This window comes from Eptatretus burgeri, chromosome 17 (assembly GCF_056783735.1).
Source record: "Eptatretus burgeri isolate ZD-2024b chromosome 17, Ebu_testis_v1, whole genome shotgun sequence".
In the NCBI taxonomy this organism is placed as follows: Eukaryota; Metazoa; Chordata; class Myxini; order Myxiniformes; family Myxinidae; genus Eptatretus; species Eptatretus burgeri.
In genome coordinates this window covers 21,968,732-21,990,957 of record NC_140977.1, presented here as the reverse complement: position 1 = coordinate 21,990,957, position 22,226 = coordinate 21,968,732, and the positions used below count along the sequence as shown (strand labels likewise).

The following is a 22,226-nucleotide window of genomic DNA, read 5'->3' as shown; positions in this document are numbered from 1 at the left end:
GCTCGAAGGCTCCCATGGAGCAAGCGAGAGGAGGCTGATGAATATGTTGAAAAGATGCTCAATGCAGGTGTCATCGAGCCCTCGGGAAGTCCTTGGATGTCACCAGTTGTGCTGGTTAAAAAGAAGGATGGGACCACGTGTTTCTGTGTGGACTATCGCCAGCTGAACAACGTGACACTCAAAGACTCCTATTCCCTGCCTAGAATTGACGATACCCTCGACGCCGTTGCAGGCTCTAAATGGTTCTCAACTTTGGACCTCAAGAGTGGGTATTGGCAGGTGGAGATGGATAAGACGGGGAAGGAGAAAACGGCATTTTCCACAGGGAAGGGACTGTATCAGTTCACTGTGATGCCGTTCGGTTTGTGTAACGCCCCCGCCACCTTTGAGAGACTGATGGAGCGTGTACTAGGCGGCATGCCGTGGCAGTCATGCCTGGTGTATCTGGATGACGTCCTGGTACACGCTAAAACATTCACCCAGGAGATAGCCAATTTGGACCAGGTGTTTGGGCACCTCAGGCAGGCAGGGCTGAAATTGAGCCCAGAGAAATGCACTTTGTTCGCGACAGAGGTGGCCTATCTTGGACACGTGATAGGCCGTGAGGGGGTGAAGACCGACCCCGGAAAAATTACAGCGGTAGAGGAGTGGCCCGTACCTACAACTGTCAAACAGGTACGGGGCTTTTTGGGACTTTGCTCCTACTACCGGAGTTTCGTGGCAAACTTTGCGGAGATAGCCAGGCCCCTTCACCGGTTGACGGAGAAGGGGTTGAGATTTAATTGGATGGAGGAGTGCCAGGAGGCCTTCCTCAAATTAAAGGGGTGTTTGACATCCACACCTGTTTTAGTATACCCCACCGATGACGGGATGTATACCCTGGACACGGATGCAAGCCAGGAAGGATTGGGAGCAGTCTTGTCCCAGACACAGGGGGGCGTGGAAAGAGTGATCGCGTATTACAGTCGGGCCATGAGTAGGCCCGAACGAAATTATTGCGTAACTCACAAGGAACTATTGGCTATGCTGTCTGCCGTGAGCCATTTCCACCCGTACTTGTACGGGAGGAAATTTTTGGTTCGAACTGACCATTCCTCCTTGCAATGGCTCTTACGGTTCAAGGAACCGGAAGGCCAAATTGCAAGGTGGTTGGAAAAATTGCAGCAGTACGATTTCAGTGTGGTCCATAGAGCCGGTAAGGCTCATGGGAATGCCGATGCGCTCTCTCGACACCCCTGTCTGAGGGAAAACTGCAAATATTGCACGAGACATGAGGAGAGGGACCAATTGGCAGACGCCTCCCCGAAACTCCCAGTCCGTGCGGCCCGGGTGGTAGGCCCAACTTTGCCACTAACCGCGGGAGAGGAATTTGGTGGATTGGCATGGAGCACGGCCCAGCGGGAAGACCCCGTGCTAGGGCCAGTGTACAAATGGGTCCAGGAAAACAGGAGGCCCAGTGGGGAGGAATCGCCCCATTCGGGGCGCGAACAAAGGCATACTGGGCTCAGTGGAGGACCCTAGAAATGAGGGACAACATCTTATATCGCAAGTGGGTGGAGATTCCTTCTGAACAAACTTCTTGGCTGGTGATAGTCCCTGATGGGTTTAAGACCCAAATTTTGAAACAGGTGCACGGTACCCGCGCCGGCGGCCATTTGGGCAGGACCAAAACAAAATCTCGGGCCCGCCGGCGGTTCTATTGGGTTAACATGGGGCGCGATGTACAGGACTGGTGTCGAGCATGCGACGCCTGTACTGCAAAAAAGGGACCGCCACAGAGGATGAGGGCCCCACTCCAACTACATCAGGTTGGGGCTCCCCTTGAGCGAGTGGCCTTGGACATTTTGGGACCACTGCCCCCCACTCGCCAGGGTAATAAGTACGTCCTCGTAATTATGGACTATTTCACCAAATGGCCAGAAGCCTTTGCCCTTCCCAGCCAGGAAGCAGGGGTTGTGGCCAAGGCCTTCGTAGAAGGATTTACATGCCGGTATGGGATTCCGCAGGAGCTGCACACGGACCAAGGACGAAATTTTGAGAGCGAATTACTAAAAGAGGTGTGCAGGCTCCTGGAAATTCGAAAAACACGGACAACGCCCCTGAGACCACAGTTTGATGGCATGGTGGAGAGGTTCAACAGGACCCTGGTCCAACAGTTGGCCCTCTTCACCGCCACTAACCAGGAGGACTGGGACGAACACCTTCCGTACCTCCTGATGGCCTATCGCGCGTCCCAGCACGGGTCTACCGCATGTAGTCCGGCGCTGTTGATGTATGGACGGGAGCTGAGAAGCCCCGTCGATTTATTGTGCGGTCCGACGCCTGAGCCGCTTGATAGGCCCCCGGGGGAGGGCTATGCCCGTCGGTTGGAGGAAGGCTTGGAGAAGGTCTACGCCTTCGCACGACACCAGCTCCAACAGGCGGGCATAAAGATGAAGCGCAGGTACGACCACCGGAGCCAGGTGAGCAAATACCCACCGGGGGCGAAGATTTGGTTCTTTAACCCCCGGCGAAGGAAGGGCAGATGCCCGAAGCTCACCTCACCTTGGCAGGGCCCGGGGGTCGTCCTGGCGCAAGTCAGTGACGTGGTCCTAAAAATTAAAATGGGACCACGAGCCCTCCCTCTGATCGTCCACGCGGACCGCCTGAGGCCTTACAAGGGCGACCTTACGCCCTCATGGATATGTCTTGCCGGAGGAGTCGGTGCTGGAACAGCCACTCCCGCAGAGGCGCAGGGCTCTCAGAGCCTTGCAACGAGTTCACGAGCCCAGTAGGAAGGGAGGAAATCCCCCCCTGGGAAATTGATTAATGGGATTATTTGAGGACATGGACAGACTTGTGAGTGTGTAGAGGGGACGTAGCTTAGCTACGTAGTGTTAAAAGGAACGTGCTGTAGTTTAAGGGACGACGTGGGAGCACGAGTTAGTTAGGGGATGCAGATAGAAGGATGGCAGAGTTCAGTGGTGAGTGTGTTGAAGAGTTGTTGGTGAGTTATGAGGTGGAGGCATGTGCTTGGTGAGTGAGTGAGGCCAGCGGGTCTGTGTGTATGGAGCGAATGGGGAATGCATGGTGCGATGAGTGATTGGGGGAGGAGTGACTCCCGCCCAAGGGACCCTGGGGTCAGTGTAGAGTGAGTTAGGGGGTTAGTCAAATTTACAAAATGGAGGTCGTTTTGTTGTTGGTGGGAGTGTAGGCTCGAAACCCGTTTGGAGGGGTGCAGGAGCCCTGTTGACGGGCTGGGAGCGTGGCTGCGAAAAGTGAGTATCGCTGAGTGGGTACCCCGGGCACCAGGCTAGTTGGCCGTGGTAGGCCAAGGGCCCATGGGGGGCCGGGATAGCGTAGTGGGCACGGGTGCGCCTGCTTGGTGCGGGGGCCCGGGGCGCCATTAGCCGCGTGGGCAGTGTTGTGGGCACGGGTGACCCTCGGAAAGGGGCCTGGGAAGCCAGCCTGCCACGTGTGCGTTTCAGGGGAGGTGCCATGGGGGGCACTCCCCGGTGTTAGGGAGCTGGTAGGCTCGGAGGCAGTGTAGTGCCCGGGGATGCCATAGCGGGAGATTCGGCAGAGGGTCGTGCCTGCCAAAGGGGGCCACGTGTCCCAGCCATGAGACCGTGTGAGGGCACGGAGAGAAAATTGGGGGGCGAGGCCCGAAATTGTGAGGACACCAACACAGGCGACGGGAATCTGGGTTGTTAGAACCAATAGTTTAAGCGAGAGGCGCTTGTTGAAAGCCCCGGGGTAGTTTAACAGTTAAATGGATAGGGTAGATTAGGAAGTGTACCCCTCCGCACCATCCATCCCCTCGCTCTCGTTGTGGGCCGCTGGACCCACTTTGGTTATAGATCGCCGAACTCTGGGGAGGCCATTCTGAGGCTTGAGTTGGGCCTCGACACAGGACGTTAGCTCTCCATTACTCCCCTCCGGGAAGGGAACGTAAGGGTTGGGAGTAGGCTAGGTGACAGGATAGGTTAGCCGAACAAGGACGATAAAGGGGGTTAGGGGACGATTTATAGTGGGCAAATAAGTAAAAATAAAAACAACAAAAAAATAAGTTGGGGCTAAATTGGGTTTGACAAATTAAGGGAGTGGGTATAGACAGTGACAGGCAAAGGCGATAGGTGGGAGGGAGACAGGTAGGTAGGTCCGAGCCCGCCTTCCAAGTGGCCAGCACCACCGCACTCCCTCCACCAACCTTCACTGAACGGCAAAGGCTGGCCAACTTCATCGGCTGGCCGTGTTTTGCTTCAAGGCGGAGGCCGGCCAACTTCATCGGCAGCTGTTGTTTTGCTGCGAGGCCTGTGCCGGCTGGATCGTCTGCAGCTGCTGTGCTGCAAGGCCTGTGCCGGCCCACTTCATCTGCCGGCTGGCTGTGTTTCTTCAAGGCCTGTGCCGGCCAGTTCATCTGCCGGCTGTGTTTGCCTGCAGCGGCCTTCTTCTGCGGGCTGTGTTTGCCTGCTGCCTTTGCCATGCCATGCCCACTGCCCCTGCTCACCAGCCCCCGTTCAATTTTTGCTTTGCCCCCCCTGTTCATTTCCATGTGCGCCAGGATCAGAAAGCAACAGTTTGCAAGCTGCAAGAACTGCCCTGTTGGCAGCTACAACACGGGCCTGCAGTGGCGGCCCGTGCACCGTGTTTGTGTCCATCCATCCATCCGTTGTGCTCATTGCGTGTGCCACTTGAGCTGGCACGGAGACTGCGTTGGTGCAGCCCATGCACCGTTGTGGTTCACTGCGTTCAGTTCAAACCATTCATGCATCCATTCGTTGTGTTCATTGCGTGTGCCACTTGAGCTGGCACGGAGACTACGTTTGTGCAGCCCATGCACCGTTGTGGTTCACTGCGTTCAGTTCAAAAGGGAAGGCCTTGGACTGCGTGTGAGCAGCCGGCCACGTTCCCTGTCACCTGCATTGTTTGAGCCAGAGACTGCATGTGGGCAGCCTGGCTCCCTGCTAACTGCTTTCTTTTTGCAGAGTTCATTGATCCTGGGCCATGGTTTAGTGTAAAATTTGTAAGTTAAGGTAAGATGTACTGTAAATATGAGTGCGCCCCCGGCATGTATGTCTTAGCGCCGGCAATTTTATTTAAGTCGTCCGTGTGAGTGAGTTTGTTTAGGTAGTTACTCAGCCCTCAGGTTATTTATTTTGGGGACACGAATACCATGAATGTCGCACTCAGGGATCCGTAGGTAAAATGTACTAGGGGAAAACTACACATGATGGCACACGAAAATTTGACGACTCGGGACGAGTCTGTAAAAAGGGGAGGGGGTAGTGTTGTGGTTGACCAAATTCGCAAACCACCATTCAGGTCCCTTAGGTGAGATATCTCGGTAAGTATATGTGTAGTTAGGCCCAAACCCGTTGTCTAGAGGGAATAAATGTCATTCATGCGGGCTGTGACTCTTCAGGATAGCCGTTTTTCTTTTACTATCTTTATTTTGGACCAGCCGCCATTATTACCACCACCAACCACGTCTCAACAGCCATCACAACAACAACCACCAACCACAACGCCGCTTCACAATAACAACCACCAACCACAACGCCGCTTCACAACAACAACCACCAACCACAACTCCGCTTCACCACAACCGCCACGACCTTTACCGTCACAACTCGCCACCATCTCATCCACACCATCTCGCGCCACTCGTGGGCGCCGATGCTGGACTCGTGCGGGGCGCGCACCGAGCAGCGTGTTCAAAAACATCACGGACTTTCCGCAGAAAACGGATCAAAAACGACTCACGCCCACTTTTGTTCCGTCCAATCGGTGAGCGACGGGCGATTTGGCCCCGCCTCCAGGGCGTTGGAGGGCGGTCGCGATATGCAAATTCATGGATCAAAAAGCATTCACGCCCACTTTTCCTCGGGCCAATGGGGAGCCAGCAAGAGAGGTGAAGGGTCGGAGGCAGAGGGTCAAGGGTGAAAGAGCGAAGCCACGGGGCTTATAAAAGCGGCTGCGTTCGTCACTCAAGTTCAGTTCAGTTGGAAGTTGAGAGTTGAGTGTGCGGAGTTCAAGAGAGTCGTCGGTGGAGCTGGAAAGAAGTGGTACTAGTCGGAGTGAAGAGGCCGGAGCTGTGGAGAGGTGACGGCGGCGAAGGCGGACGAGGGGGTGCTCGCGTCGGTGCCGGGAGCTGCCCAGGGAGAGGCCAGTAACGCGACCGAGGGCGAGGAGGAGACGCTCGCCGCGGGACCCGAGACAGGGCGATATCCTCCTTCCCCCGAGCATCAGCAACCCCCTCCTGTTTCCCCCCGCGCTGAGATAGTGCGACAAAGGGGGTCCCCTTCCCACCCCCTACCAGACACTGTCCGCGAGGCCCGCGGAGTTGAGGCACCACCGCCGCTCCGCGTCTCATCATCAGATGGGTAGGCCCGACACGGTCTCGGCCCCAGGCCCGCCTACCCCCCTCATCCTGGAGGGTGGTTCTCTTTTCTTTTGCTTTGGGAATATGTGTTGTCGGCGCCGTCTGTGAAGTAAAATTGTATAAGTGTTGCCGTGTGCCCGGTAGTCGGATAGATCTGCATTGTTGCATTTGCTTTTTGTGTAATATTGCATTGTCTTCTTCTTTTACATGTGCTTTTGGTGGAATTGTATATGTGTGCTTTCCGTTCGTCGCGAAATAAATGTGCTTATTGTTGAACTGTTTTCCTGCTTCGCTTCGTCATTTCTTTCATTGAATCTCCATCTTGCTTCACGTAAAGGGTTGGTCGTAGGCTAAAACGCCCGATAATTAATCGAACCGTCGAGGCCGACGAATAACACCGCTCGGTTATCCCGATAGTACGGAACGGGTCGCTTAAAGTGGCCCGTGTCCGAAGTCGACCTGCGGCGAGGTGCGATCGCCCGGTCTACCCTCCGTGTGGGTACTTAGGTAGGTCGAATTTGGCGAGCAACCCTATCCCACGCGGGGGCCGATTGGCACGATCGCGGTGAGACCGAAAGGTCCACCCGTGACTGGTTCCCGGCGTTAGTCCGAGAGGGTCACGACTGGATTGTCCGTCCGGTGGGCGACGTGCCGCGATTCGAGTTACGTGGCCGTCCGCACGCCGGCGGGCGCGAATCCGCAACAATATATACATACGTATATAATGTCGGACTCCGCTATTTGCGGATTTCTGATTCGCAGACCCTACGTATTCGCGGTTTATAAAATGTGACCTGCTTCGACATTCGCGAGTTTTTTTGGCATCTCTTTTTTTTTTTTTGCATGTGTATTCATTGTTTTTCACAGGCGTATTCACAGTTTTTTGCGGGATTTTTTTATTTTCCCTCTTGAATCACGAAGCGCCTAGAACCTATCCCCCCATTTTCGATTGAAACAATGCCCCGCTATTCGCGGAATTTCCCAGGAATATATCCACCACGAATAGCGGGGTCCGACAGTGGTATGCATGTATGTATGTGTATATATATTATTATAATATAATATAATATAATATAATATAATATAAAATAATATAATATAATATAATATATAGCCAGTATATAGTAAAGACTTGCGGTTGTGAATATCACATGAATTCATTTTGAGTTCTCCAAACCTTTAATTGAGAAAACAATCACTCGACGTTATGATCAGCAACACGGAGCAACCGCGCATCCATTGACCTTTCTGAAGAGTAAATAAAAACTCCAAATCCCCCCAACAACAATGTAGAAAATGGGGTCGTGCATAGCCGGACCCACCAATCAATGCCGTTCTTCAACCAGACCCATGACCTTCAAATTCATTTTTGGTACATTAAATCAACCGAACCATAAATCAAACCAAACTGTCAAAACCAAATCAAACCAATTCACCAGATCGAAACCAAAGTCGGTATGTTAAATCAAACCAACCACATAACAATTCATTTTAGTCGTGTAACCCAAAACAAACATGAATACACGACAACATTTGCTTCATGTGATGGCTGTAATGTGAAACAATTAGGTTAAACTGATACAGTATTACCAACAAACATTAATTTAATGTAATGGCCTAAGAAACCGGGAATGATTGTGACTTCGTGTTTGAAAGGTGGGAGGTGGGGGAGGAGGGGGGGGGATGAATATAATGTAAAAAGTAAATCCAAACTGCATACTATGTTGTATGTTGGGTATCCCTGTTTGCCTGGTGTTGGCTTAATGGTTCGGGTGTTGGGTTTGGGATCCAAGGGTCCTGAGTTAAAATCCAACTCACTGTTGAATTAATAACAGGTGGGGTTGACTCTGCCTGTCATCCTTCTGAGGTCGACAAAATGAGTGCCAGCTTGCTGGTGTCCTGTGTCGGAATGGCGACCCGTCCTGGATTGTGTCCAGTAGCCCAGGAGACTGCTTCGGCAGCACCAACGCTCTGCGTAGAGTATGGTCCCAATGGATGGATGGATGGTATCCTTGGTGCATTTCCGAATGAGAAGATCAAATGCTCGTGGCAAGTCAACCACCACCCCCGTGAGTGATGTAATGGTTTCCTCGGCATGCCATGCCTCCAAAATCCGTCTTCTGGCTCGACTGGGGGTCGCACCCAAGATAGAACATGGCTTGCCTTCAGCCCATGTTTGGACACAGCAGATTTCCTCAAATAGTTGTACTCGAAGGCCTTGCGATTCTCGGTGATGTGTTTCCCGAAGGTTCTTCCGATCTCACCCACATATTCCACCCCATTACAGGGATCCGTGTTCACCACCCCTACCCGGTCATTTCTGGGCAGCGAGTTCTTGACCTGCATGAGTGCTTGCCTCATGGTGAACACAGCTTTGTAATTTACCCTCACACCTGCCAATTTCAAAACTCTGCTAATTCTGTGTGACACACCTGGCACAAAAGGCAAAACACAACAACATTTTGGTTGTTGTTGTTGGACAGTCCTGTTTTTTGGCTGCACCAAGATTGCTTCCTTTTTCGGAAACAATCGGTCAGGGTAGCCATTGGTCTTCAGAATGCCTCGAAGATGTTTCACCTCTCTCCTCTTATTTTTCATTGTTGATGGTAAATCACGTGCTCTTTTTAGGAGGGTGTGTATCACAGTTCGTTTGTGGTCCATGGGATGGCGAGACTCAAAATCAAGGTAATGATCAGTGTGAGTGGGATTTCTGAAAGCAGTGATGTTCAACCTTCCTTTGGAACCCCTTATCACCATGGTGTCCAGGAAAGCGATGGATCCATTTTGTTCCTTTTCAAGGGTGAAACTTAGGGAAGGAAAGGTGTTATCAATGTCCTCATACATGGTGTTCACCGCCTTGCTGTGACAGATGACAAATGTGTCATCGACGTAATGGTACTGTCGTGTCCACGCCAGTTAAGACCGACCTGGATTGATGGCCAAACAGTTCTACCTTGGAGGCGAACACATGACCCTTGGAGATTAATCTTCCTCCCCGAGGATGGGAGGCGGTGAAGCACGAACCAGATGCGTTCACCAGGACGGAGGACAAGGGTTGATACTCGAACCCACAACGAATAGACACAAGTCCAATCTTAATAAATAGGGGTTTAATGAACATAAATCAAGTTTTCATAAGAGGAATAAATGAAAGCGTAATAATGAAACATGAGGAAATTTACAGCCTAAATTGAGGCACCTCTATACACAGTTACAAAAATGGACAAGGGGAAAAGATGAAACAATAGAAAAATGTCTCCTTTATTCTGGCACTTATCTTCGTCCAGAGATGATCTTTTTTGGACCTGGTGTCGTCTAAACCATGCAGTCACTGCGGTGGGAAACCGCACCCGAAAATGATGCCTGAGCGGGAAATGTACATGAGGTATTTGTGTGGCGGTATTCAACGCCAGGGCTCAGAAACCGCCATGCAGATTTTTTCACATTCGAACTTGCCAACCGCTCTTCTCTTGCACCAGTTCCATTCAGAACGATCGCCCACCTTCCTCCTCGACCATACGACGAGACGATTTGTAAGGCCCCGTGAAAGGCCACGAGGCACGCTCTTCTTCCCTCCTCAGAAACGTACACACTTCACAACTCAGCTGAACAGTCCAGGGTAGCGTTTTGCTCCTTCTTCATCGTGTCGAGGGCAAGCCAGAGAGCTAGATCCTTTTTTCCTCCAATCGCGTACCTCACACACAACTCTCCTCTTCCGAACCTTCCGACCTCACGCACATCCATCATCCACCGTACACTTGGCTGTGCTGTTAGGGCTGGGATGGCACGTTGCTCCAATTCCTCCATTACCATGTTCACAACCACAGCAGATACAGGAGCACCCATGGCAGTACCGAACAACTGTTTGTGGTGTATTTCGTCAAAAATGAAATAAATGAAAGAAAGGCAGGTGTTAAGAAGATTACATCCATCTGTGAGATTCAACAAGCCACTTCTCAGTGGTGAGATATGTAATCTTCACAGTGGTGAGATATGTAATCTTCTCAGTGGTGGGATATGTAATCTTCACAGTGGTGAGATATGTAATCTTCACAGTGGTGGGATATGTAATCTTCACAGTGGTGGGATATGTAATCTTCACAGTGGTGGGATATGTAATCTTCACAGTGGTGGAATATGTAATCTTCACAGTGGTGGGATATGTAATTTTCACAGTGGTGGGATATGTAATCTTCACAGTGGTGGGATATGTAATCTTCACAGTGGTGGGATATGTAATCTTCACAGTGATGGGATATGTAATCTTCACAGTGGTGGGATATGTAATCTTCACAGTGGTGGGATATGTAATCTTCACAGTGGTGGGATATGTAATCTTCACAGTGGTGGGATATGTAATCTTCACAGTGGTGGGATATGTAATCTTCACAATGGTGGGATATGTAATCTTCACAGTGGTGGGATATGTAATTTTCACAGTGGTGAGATATGTAATCTTCTCAGTGGTGGGATATGTAATCTTCTCAGTGGTGGGATATGTAATCTTCACAGTGGTGGAATATGTAATCTTCACAGTGGTGGGATATGTAATCTTCACAGTGGTGGAATATGTAATCTTCACAGTGGTGGGATATGTAATTTTCACAGTGGTGGGATATGTAATCTTCACAGTGGTGGGATATGTAATCTTCACAGTGGTGGGATATGTAATCTTCACAGTGATGGGATATGTAATCTTCACAGTGGTGGGATATGTAATCTTCACAGTGGTGGGATATGTAATCTTCACAGTGGTGGGATATGTAATCTTCACAGTGGTGGGATATGTAATCTTCACAATGGTGGGATATGTAATCTTCACAGTGGTGGGATATGTAATCTTCACAGTGGTGGGATATGTAATCTTCTCAGTGGTGGGATATGTAATCTTCACAGTGGTGGGATATGTAATCTTCACAGTGGTGGGATATGTAATCTTCACAGTGGTGGAATATGTAATCTTCACAGTGGTGGGATATGTAATCTTCACAGTGGTGGGATATGTAATCTTCACAGTGGTGGGATATGTAATCTTCACAGTGGTGGGATATGTAATCTTCACAGTGGTGGGATATGTAATCTTCACAGTGGTGGGATATGTAATCTTCACAGTGGTGGGATATGTAATCTTCACAGTGGTGGGATATGTAATCTTCACAGTGGTGGGATATGTAATCTTCACAGTGGTGGGATATGTAATCTTCACAGTGGTGGGATATGTAATCTTCACAGTGGTGGGATTTGTAATCTGGGTTTGCCAACCCCCCCCCACCCCCACATTTTGGCATTGCTGTCGGAGATTTTGAGTTTTTATTTACCCTTGAGAAAGGTCAGTGGATGCAACATCGAGCGATTGCTGACTTACTTAAAGGTTTGGAGAACTCAAAATTAATTCATGTATGCATGTATATATATATATATATATATATATATATATATATATATATATATATATATATATATATATATATATATATATATATATATATATATATACACTAGTGCGTGCCCGTACGTGTGTGGCCGTACGTGCAAAAAATAAAAATAATAAATAAACTTTCAAACCGCGTGCCAGAAACAACAACCACACAGGCCGTTCCTTCGCTCTCACGTGCCCGCACGTGTGTGCCCGTACGCGCAAAAAATTAAAAAAAATTATAAAAAAAAACCTTTCGAACCGCGAGCCAGAAACAACAACCACACAGGCCGTTCCTTCGCTCTCGTAAAGGACGACTGGATTGGGGCATTGTGTTTATCTATAAATGCGCATAAGAAATAGAGAAATTATTATAATACAGTAAGTCATCAATATCTGGAAGTCCGTACGTTGTAATGGGGAACGCGCTCTAACTTGGCCATAACTTGGGAACCACTTGTCCGATTAATATCAAACCTTGAAAAGGCACATCCTCAGGTCCCCAGCAATATACCTGGCAAGTTTCAATTACATCGGACCAGTGGTTGGCAAGAAACAGCAGTCACAGACACACACACACACACACACACACACACACACACACACACACACACACACACACACACACACACACACACACACACACACACACACACACTGCTGGAATTATATATATATATATATTCTTAAGAATTTTCTTCACAATTTCCTATTATTTAAAATATTCACAGCACCATAACTTATTCATTGGTCAATATGTTGTCTCCATCTCTGTTTTTTGAAAGCACACAGATTGGAGATCATTTTTGAAAATTAATTGAAATTTGACCTTTTGACCTCAATATTTGACCTTGAAGGTCAAAGGCCACGATGTCAAATGGGTCATTCCAAAGCCTTGATGATTCTTTTTAGCATAGTTGACAACTTTTGACTAAAAAGCCCATCAAAAGTTTTTCTAAGCACATTTCTGGAGGTCGGTCGGTCGACTCCAGTGCAAACTAGGGGCCTCGGATGTGCCTCCCAGAATCTCGTGCTCGGTGCGGCTCCAATCATGAAATGGTGGAGAAGGAGACCCGAGATTATGCACCAGGTGAGGCAGTCTCCCAAGGTGATACACCTGGGTTCGGCCCTCTACCTTTCTGGCGGCAAGCCTGTGGGAACACCGACTCTGACGGTCCCCTCTAACAGGTACTGCAGAACTAGTAATGCAACTCATAAGGCAGAAAGTACCACCCCAAAATGCACAAACGTCCCATCCAGTAGCTTTGCCCATGAGCTTGCAATAGAACTAATGTTTCGCTAAAGGCTTCCAAGGGACAGGTGGTGATACCGCCCCACGCGCTTCGAGTATCCTACCTTCTACTGGCACATATTGACCAAGGAATAATGTTTGGCTTGTTATGTTTACTTTTGTGGAAGCATATTCAATTTGAGTTCCTTTGCAAAGGACTTCAACGCTGGAAGAGGCCATGAAGCCCATCAAAACCTGTAATATGATTTCTACCAATGCTTGTTTCTCTGTGCTCCATCCTTAAATGCTGAGCATCAAGCAAGGAAGTATCACATACTATTTTAAAAAGTGTTTGGTGTAATTAGGATGGTTTAAAATAGACAGAGATGGTTCGAATCACCAACCTCCCAGATTCTGAGCGAACACTCTAACTATTACACCACTGATACCAAATACCATATTGACCAACAGAAGGTCAGATCAATGGGTTTACTTTTCCAAGTCTGTTTTAAGTCAATATTTTATAGATATCCTCCTTAAAGTTGAGTTTGAATGTGATGTTTTTATTTTCAGATTTTATTATGGAAGTTAAGGTGGAGTCCGAGTTCATTGACGATTACTCCTCACTTGTCGAAGGTCTGAACAACATCAGTTACAATAATCTTCATGTTGTAGACTTGTAGTTAAACTTGAATGATAATAATACTTGCCTTCCAGAGTAAAGACACTTTATGGTACCTGATATTTTTCCTAACGTACAAGTGTCGAGATCAGGGTCTGCAATCAAGCAATGACTACACCAATCGTCGTAGAGAAGAGGTTTAATGCGCATCAAAAGTGTATACACGAGAGTAGAAAGGCACAGAATACCTACAGTATACCAGCCCAGTCAAAACTCTCGCCCGCAAGCAGTTTGGTTTACTTTATATATACTTTTCCTGCTCATCTAGTTTCTTTGAAAGTAACAACACCCCAGCAAATATTCTCTCCTGGCCTGACAAAGCATTTATCTTTTCACAAGCAAGAAGATCTGTTATTGATCAGGCAGATCTTTATCACAATATATATATATATATATATATATATATATATATATATATATATATATATATATGTATATATATATATATATATATATATATATATATATATATATATATATATATATATATATATATTTATTATCGTCTCATTCTGCTACAAGATGTTCCCCTTTGAACTATACCAAAACAGTGCTGATTTATAATTGGGCTTCTCTGAGCCCAAGGCTCAAAGAATGTTGTTACAAGGGCCAACAAGAAAGCCAGATGTTCAGCTGCACGACAAAGAGACAGAGACAGAGACACAGACAGAGAGAGAGAGAGATAGAGATAGAGATAGAGATAGAGATAGAGATAGAGATAGAGATAGAGAGCCGACCTGCTTTGATTACCAACAGTCAAAAATGGTAGCTTACTGAGAGCATTTTAAATGCTTTGGCTTCCTCAATTAAATGCTACATTCAATTTTAAGAAAAGGTAATCCTGTTAATTTGGCTGCTTTCATCTTGGGAGCTGTTCAACAGCTCCACATTTGCCCCTCTGTTACTTAGAAACATAGTGGAAAAGGAACACTACAATTATAATAATTTTTAGAGATGGGATCTTGATGGAGCGGCAAGGTGGTAAAAAGGGAGTCTCGTCCAGAAGTGGCCCACTCTTCTGAGTAGCTCCAAGTGGGTCATTACGTCACGAAAGCTCCGCCCGCACTTTCTTGCTTCATAGAAAAGCCCCCCCCCTCCACCATCCCAACCGGTCCATCAAGACCCCACCCCTCTATAGAACAATGGATACATTTCAACAATTATAACTTGAATATAGGTCATGAGGAAGCAAAAATTACCTTTCAAAAACAACTTACACAAAAAGATACATATATTTTCAACTAACTATGGTTCTTTATGACCAAGAATATAATTTTTATAAACAACAAGTAAGAATCTATATATCGTGTTCTTTATGAACCAACAAAAGAATATCAGCAAACAAGAATATAATTTTTATAAACAACAAGCAAGAATCTATATATTGTGTTCTTTATGAACCAACAAAAAGAATATAATTTTACAAACTGCAAGCCAGAGTGAAAGAAAATTTTCAAGAAAAGTCCCAACATTTTCCAACAAGGCAATGTTCAGATAACATTTCTTTCCATCTTCGTCATCGGTGTGAGCAAGTCGAGACACTCATCCAATGTGAGTGTAAGCAGTGGGTCAACAGTCCCATTAAGTTCACAGTACTTTTCAGGGTCTATGGGTTGGGGAGGAAAACCAGAGTGAATTATCGGGGAGGGTAGAGACGGCGGAGGTGTTGGCAGCGGTTTGACCACAGCATCCACAGCAGGCTTCCCCAGGACCGTCTCCGGTTTTGTTGTTTTCTTTGCTGCAGAAGAACAATGTCTCACGCACTCCCTGATTAGATTTTTAATACAAGTGATGACAACAATCACTGCTATGAAGATCATGAGCCCTATAAACAACCAATGGATTATCCAGGCTCCCCAACTCCCCAATATTCCCTTCAACCAAGATCCCATTGACCATCCCTTGTTAAAATCATGATATTTTGCACCTTCAGCTTTAATTTTTTCAGCCAAATTATCAATTTCTTCTGAATTATCTGGAATGTATGTGCAGCATTCCACACCTATGACCGCACACGTCCCTCCTTTTTCTGCTAAAAGCATATCCAGAGCGATGCGGTTTTGCATCACGGTTGTCCGTATAGCTACCAGCTCGGCACTCGTTTTGTGAAATCTTTCGCTGGTGGTATTAGCAAGCTTTTCCAAAGATGCTGCCAAATTGATAATTTCCCTTGCACTCTTGCCTGCTCCATAAAAGGGGAATGCAATCATGAAAAACCTCTCAACTTCTGAAATGGCTCTTTTGATCTAACCTGTGGTACAAAGGGTGATTGGTCAGTGATCCGAATCCTGGGCAGTATAAATCCCAAAAAACATGATCCCCTCCATCCCACTGGTAGCCATGAGTATGCCTTATACCCGCACACAAAATATGTACCATTTAGGGGTGCCTGAGGTTCAACCAGGTTATTTACTTCGATTTTTACAGGTATGGTTGTTCCATTAATTCGCCCTTTTATGGTCACCATTTCATCCCCATGTCTAGCATAATACTGGCATGTTGATTCTCCTAAATGGGGTCCCCCCCCTTGTCCTCTAACTAGACAAATCAATCCAATTTGTTTGTGCATGAGCTGAAAATGTGGGGGGTACTTTTCTAATCCCTCCCCCTTCTTCAATCCATCATAATTCGTTACTTTTAGTGCTCTTGCCGGGCCCTGTCCCACAGCCTTTTGCTTAATAGTTCTGTACTTAGGGTAATACCAATGCTCATAGTTCGTGCAATTATAACCCCCCTTCTCCCAATTACTTTTTATCTCTATTATTCTACCTTCCACTGATGCCCCTTCTCTACTTTAGTTAAAACTGGTCTATCTTGTCTACGGACTATGTACCCACACATGTTCTCCCCCTGGAGTGGAACTGCAAACAAGGGTAATCCGTGTTTTGAGGAATGTGGAAGGTGTGAACACACCCAACACTCCCTTTTGTTCATTGTCCTAGCGTACTGTAGAGATAATGCCAGGTAAGTGTTCAGTGGATGATCAGTCAATTCTTTATGTAGGATTAGTTCTCGTCTCTTTCTTTTACCCATAGTTCTCTCATCATCAGTTTTTCCTTCATTATAACGCATGCAGCTCGTATTGTAAAATGCCCACGTGCATCCAAGTGCACAAAAAAATACAGTCATGGTAAGATAGGTGTTGTTCATGTTGTCCCTGTCTCTGCTGGTATAGCCAGTTTACAATGTGTGGCATGTATCCAAGCCGTCTTACCCTCGCACTTTACCGCAGTCGGAGTAGTCAGCAGTACCTGAAATGGTCCTTTCCACCGAGGTTCCAAGGTTGTTTTCCTCGTGAAGTGTTTTATCAGTACGTAGTCTCCCGGCTGGAAGGCGTGGTACGGCTCTTCCACTGGTTCGGGTAGGGCCTCCTTTACCCTTGTGTGTATCGCCCTTGCGATCCTGCAAAGCTGTTTACAAAATGTCAGCAAGTTCTCGTCCATCATTGTAATATCCAACTTATTCATGTTTGTGGGGGCGGTCACAGGCAGCCACATTGGCCTTCCCATTAGTATTTCATGGGGGGATAACCCTGTTTTCCGGTTTACTGTCGATCACATGCTCATTAGTGCCAAGGGTAATGCCTCTGGCCATTTTAACCCCGTCTCCGTTGTTATTTTAGCCAGTTTGTTCTTCAGTATTCCGTTTTGCCGTTCCACAGCACCTGCTGACTCTGGGTGATAAACACAATGAAATGTTTGTTTAATTCCCAGTGCTTTACACGCTGCCCGTGTTATTTCCCCCGTAAAATGTCCTCCTTGATCGTGAGACACTTTATGAGGAATGCCAAATCGGCAGAAAAAAACTTTTTAACAGGTGCTTTACCACGGTAGCGGCATCAGCCTTTGCACATGGGTACGCCTCTACCCACTTAGTAAAAATGTCTACCACTACCAAAACATTGCTGAACCCGCCTGATGGAGGCATTTTTATAAAGTCTATTTGTAGGTACGTGAACGGTCCCCAAGGGGCTGGGTGAGCTCCCAGCACTCTTGTTTTTCCCTCCTTCTGCTGGTTGTGTTTTTGACATATTTGGCAACTCTTACACACCCCTTCTGCTACTCCCCCAATTCCTGGTGCATACCAGGATTCTTGCACCTGTCTCACAGTCCCCCTCTTGCACACATGTCCATTTAAATGGGCCATGCGTGCAAGCCACAGTAGGATTTCAGTAGGTGCTATGACCTTTCCCCTATTAGACCATAGTCCGTCTTCATCCATTGTCCCTCCTGCAGCTTTCCATTTGTCACGATCATCCAGCGATGCTGCAGCTTGAATTGCAATAATATCTGACAAGCTATACTGATGCAGCTTAATTTGTTCCTTCGGTAGTCGTGCTGGCATTATCAAAGGAATAGGCAGACTAGCCGCCTCTTTTGCAGTTTTATCCGCCTTGTCATTTCCTTTGTCGATATCCGTAGTGAGTTTCTGATGTGCGCGGCATTTAATTACCGCGACGTCTGCTGGTGCTGAGATACTTTTTAACAGCTCAGAAACTAAATCACCATTTTTTATTGGTGTTCCTGCAGAGGTGAGAAACCCTCGCATTTTCCAGATCGCACCTTTGTCATGTACCACACCAAAAGCATAGTTAGAGTCAGTGTATATATTTACTGCGATGTTAGCAGATAGTTCACATGCCCTTATCAGGGCACACAGCTCCGCCTGCTGGGCAGAAAAATGTGCAGGCAGGCGTCTCGCTTCAATAACTTTACTATGGGTGCACACGGCGTATCCTGCATGCCCCGAGCCGTCTCGGCCACGATAGGCCGAACCATCGATGAACAAGGTGAGGTCCGGGTGTTCCAAGGGTTGATCCTTGAGATCCGGGCGCACGGTGGATACTTCTTGTATTGCCTCTGTGCAGTCATGAGCATCACCATCGTCTTTCGTTGGCAGCAAGGAAGCAGGATTAAGAACATTACATCTCTCAATCTGCAAATTTGGCTGGTGTAGGAGAGTCGTCTCATACTGCATCAGGCGTGTGTTGGTTAAATGTTGTGTTTGCTTTTGGGTTAATAAAGCCGCGACACAGTGGGGTACCCTTAGCGTGAGGGGGTGACCCATCACGATTTCTGCCGTGCGCTTAACTGCGTAGCTCGCTGCGGCCACCGCTTGCAAACAAAGAGGCAACCCACGTTCGACCGGGTCCAGCCTTCGGCTAAAATATGCAATTGGTCGCTGGCGGTCGCCGTGGGATTGTGTCAGCACAGCCTGCGCAAATCCTCTAGTTTCGTGAGAGTAAAGGAAGAATGGTTTCTCATAATCTGGCAGCCCCAACGCGGGAGCCGTCGAGAGTGCCGCTTTTAATTTGGTAAAATATTCTCCCATCTTCTCAGTCCACTCAATTACATTGGGTTGGTTTTTGCCCACCACAACATACAGTTCCTTTGTCAGAATTGCGTAATCAACAATCCACTGTCTACAGTAGGTTGCCATACCTAAGAATCGCATCATCTCTTTCTTTGTGCGAGGGCATGGCACTTCCAAAATTGAAGTTATTCTTCCCTTATCCAATTCCCTCTTTCCTTGCGAAATGTGGTGTCCCAAATACTTAACCCTTTCCTTGACTAATTGCAACTTCTCTTTATTCACCTTGTGGCCTTTTCTTGCCAATGCCTGGAGCAGCTGCAGCGTATCTGTTTCACACGCTGCTTTGTTTGGGGAGCAAATGAGCAAATCATCCACATATTGTAGCAGCACTGATTTACCCTTGAAGACAACATCTTCTAAGTCCTTATGTAAGGTACGCGAAAATAATGTTGGACTATCCGCGAACCCCTGAGGCAAGACAGTCCATGTGTATTGACGGCCTTTATACGTGAAGGCAAATAAAAACTGGGATTTTTTTATCAATGGGTACAGAAAAATATGCAGAACATAAATCGATTACAGTAAAATGGGTGGAACTTGCAGGTATAGACGTCATCACCCCTTCTGCGCTCGGTACCACGGGGTGGATACTTTGAATCACCTCATTTACTTCCCGTAAATCCTGAACAAATCTCCACTTATCTTTCTGTGGCTTTTTCACTGGCAGTATAGGCGTGTTGCACGGGCTTGAAGTTTCTACAATTATCCCTTGCTCCTTCAAAGATTCAATTACTGGTGCTATCCCGGCCTCCGCCTCCTTTCGCAGGGGGTATTGGCGCACATTTGGCCAAGGCATTCCCGGTTTGAGTTTAACCACGAGGGGCGTTGCCCCAATTATACGGCCTACATCATTGTCATGTCGGGTCCACAATTCTTGTGGAACTCTTTCTATCAAATTTCTGCGTTTTCTCCTTCATTTACCGTTTTCATCACCCTCTCATGTTTAGGTGGTAAATCAACCTCTTCAATTGTCCCCAATAACACCTGTTCCTCAAAATCACAAATCCACCCTTCATCGTTCGCTAGCTTGTGCACCTGCCAATGCAGCATCGTTGTTGTTGTGCAGGTCGCTACTGCCCCCTGTAGGCGATAAACCATAAAGCCCAAATCCTTCGGGTGATAATCTTTTGCTGTGGTTATTGTCACATCCGAAGTTACTCCCGGCGGATACTTTGTCAAATGCCTTTGTTGTTCTGTGAGCTTTACCTCCATTGCAACACCTTCCTTACCAATCATCAAACGGCAAATCAAAAGATCATTGTAGGTTCCCAAATACGGAGCAATTTTCTCCGCAAATTCAGCATCATCTCCATTCGCATCATAATAGATTGTACAATGTGGAGGCTCATAGTAGATGTGTGTCATTACTTGTGCATTGTCTAGCCACATTTGCATTTCCTCACTTTCGGCTAAGACTTCCTTTAAACATATCAAAGCCTCATTAATCGGCTGTCTTTTCAGCCTCCACCAATACACAACTGGGTGCGATGTCATTAACAGCATCATTGCTGACTGTGCTTTATTCTGGGGAATATCCACAAAAACCCCTTTGTTCGTACATGCTATTTTACATCCCAACTTACACAACAAATCTCTACCTAACAAATTCACCGGTGTGGTGGTTGTGAGAAGAAATGCATGTTTTTCCTGTAAAGGTCCACATCTTACTGGTAATTGCGTTGTTGTCTTTAATGTTTGTATGCTACCACCCAACCCTACTACTTGAACTTCAGCATTGGATTTTTCAACATGTGGCAGCTGTTTTGCTGCTATGGTAGAGTAGGTGGCTCCCGTATCAACTAGAAAAGATAGTCTTACCTGAAACATCCAAAGAGTAGGTCGGCTCCTCTTTTGGTGTTAATGTCAACATTGCCCCTTGTAACACGGGTCCACCCGCGGTGTGTCAATATGACTTACGATTTTGCGGTTGTCCCGATCCTCCCTCCTGTTGGATCTCCGGTCGTCCTCTTTGGGGGCAATGTCTTTTCCAATGTCCCAATTGCTCGCACTGGAAACATCCTTGTGATTGACTCGGTTGTTCCTGTTCTTGTGTTGCTGCCGTCCTCGAGCGGGTCTGTGGTGGCGTTTGCGTCCAACCTTTGTTTTTTCCACTCCATTTCTTGGGCCGTCCATCATGTGCTGCTGGTGGGGGTCTTTGTGGACCTCTCATTCGTCGTCCCCATCTCCTGGCCGCTTCTTCTTCTTCCGAATCTGTATCATCTCCCTCCAGTCCCCACTTTCTCCAACCCTTATTCTTTCTTTGGTCTGCTACTTTGTCGAGCAACACCATTTGCAACACTTCGTCTTTCATTTTTGCCTTTGCATTCTCCCGTTCTTCCGCTCGGTCCATACATTGATCAGCTGCTATACAAATCTCACTTGCTTTCTTGCCCTGCCAACCTAACAGTACATACTTCAATTGTTTTTTAATTTGAGGTCTAAGTCCTTCCATTACGAAATTAGTGACCGTTCGCTCCGGTATGTCTGCTTCAACTTGAAACCCCCCATATTGTAAGAGTGTCAACATTAATCTATCCATAAACTCGAATGCCCGCTCCCCTTGACGTTGCTTTGTTTCATAGATTTTATCCCAATCTAATGCTGGTGGTCGTATGGCCTTCTCAATCTCCTCATACAGGCGCCCTCGCTTATCTCGCCGATCTGCTTCGGTGCACACTGCTGGTTCGTCTGCTGTCCACTCGGCAGCTTCTCGAGCTCTCTTCCACACATATGGAGACAACACTGCTTGACAAAGCACTCCAATGTCACTGTGGGTGCATCGATGTGCTGCAACCCACTGCGTTATTAAATTCCTTACTGCTCCTGCATTTCCCCTCTGATCTAATACTCTCTCCTTCATTGATCTTAATTCAATTTCTTTAAATGGTCGATACACTGACTGAGCCTGCACCCCTGGTCCCGCTGGAGTTATTTCCTGAACCGGGAAAGCAGAGGCTGTGGCCATCAGCCCCATACTTTCAAGGTTCGGATACAATCTTGGTGTGTTATTAACATATGCAGATGAATCACCTTCATTATTTACCTGAACTTCCTGTCCTTGTACTTCAATCTCAGAGGCTTTTACCGAGGCAGGAGCAATTCCAATCACTGGTGGTTGCATCTCTTTTACCTGTGTTTCTAGTTTTAATAGTTTCTGTTT

The 22,226-nt window shown here is 47.2% G+C and overlaps 1 protein-coding gene across 1 annotated transcript in view; it reads left to right on the top strand.

Annotated features, from left to right (window-relative positions):
* LOC147009515 (uncharacterized) overlaps positions 1-22,226 on the top strand; it is a 52,855-nt gene that overhangs the window by 15,264 nt on the left and 15,365 nt on the right. The window contains exons 2-3 of the mRNA XM_085861193.1: positions 13,585-13,647; positions 21,705-21,836. Coding sequence (XP_085717319.1) covers positions 13,585-13,647; positions 21,705-21,836 — 195 coding nt within the window. The remainder of the gene's footprint in view (positions 1-13,584; positions 13,648-21,704; positions 21,837-22,226) is intronic.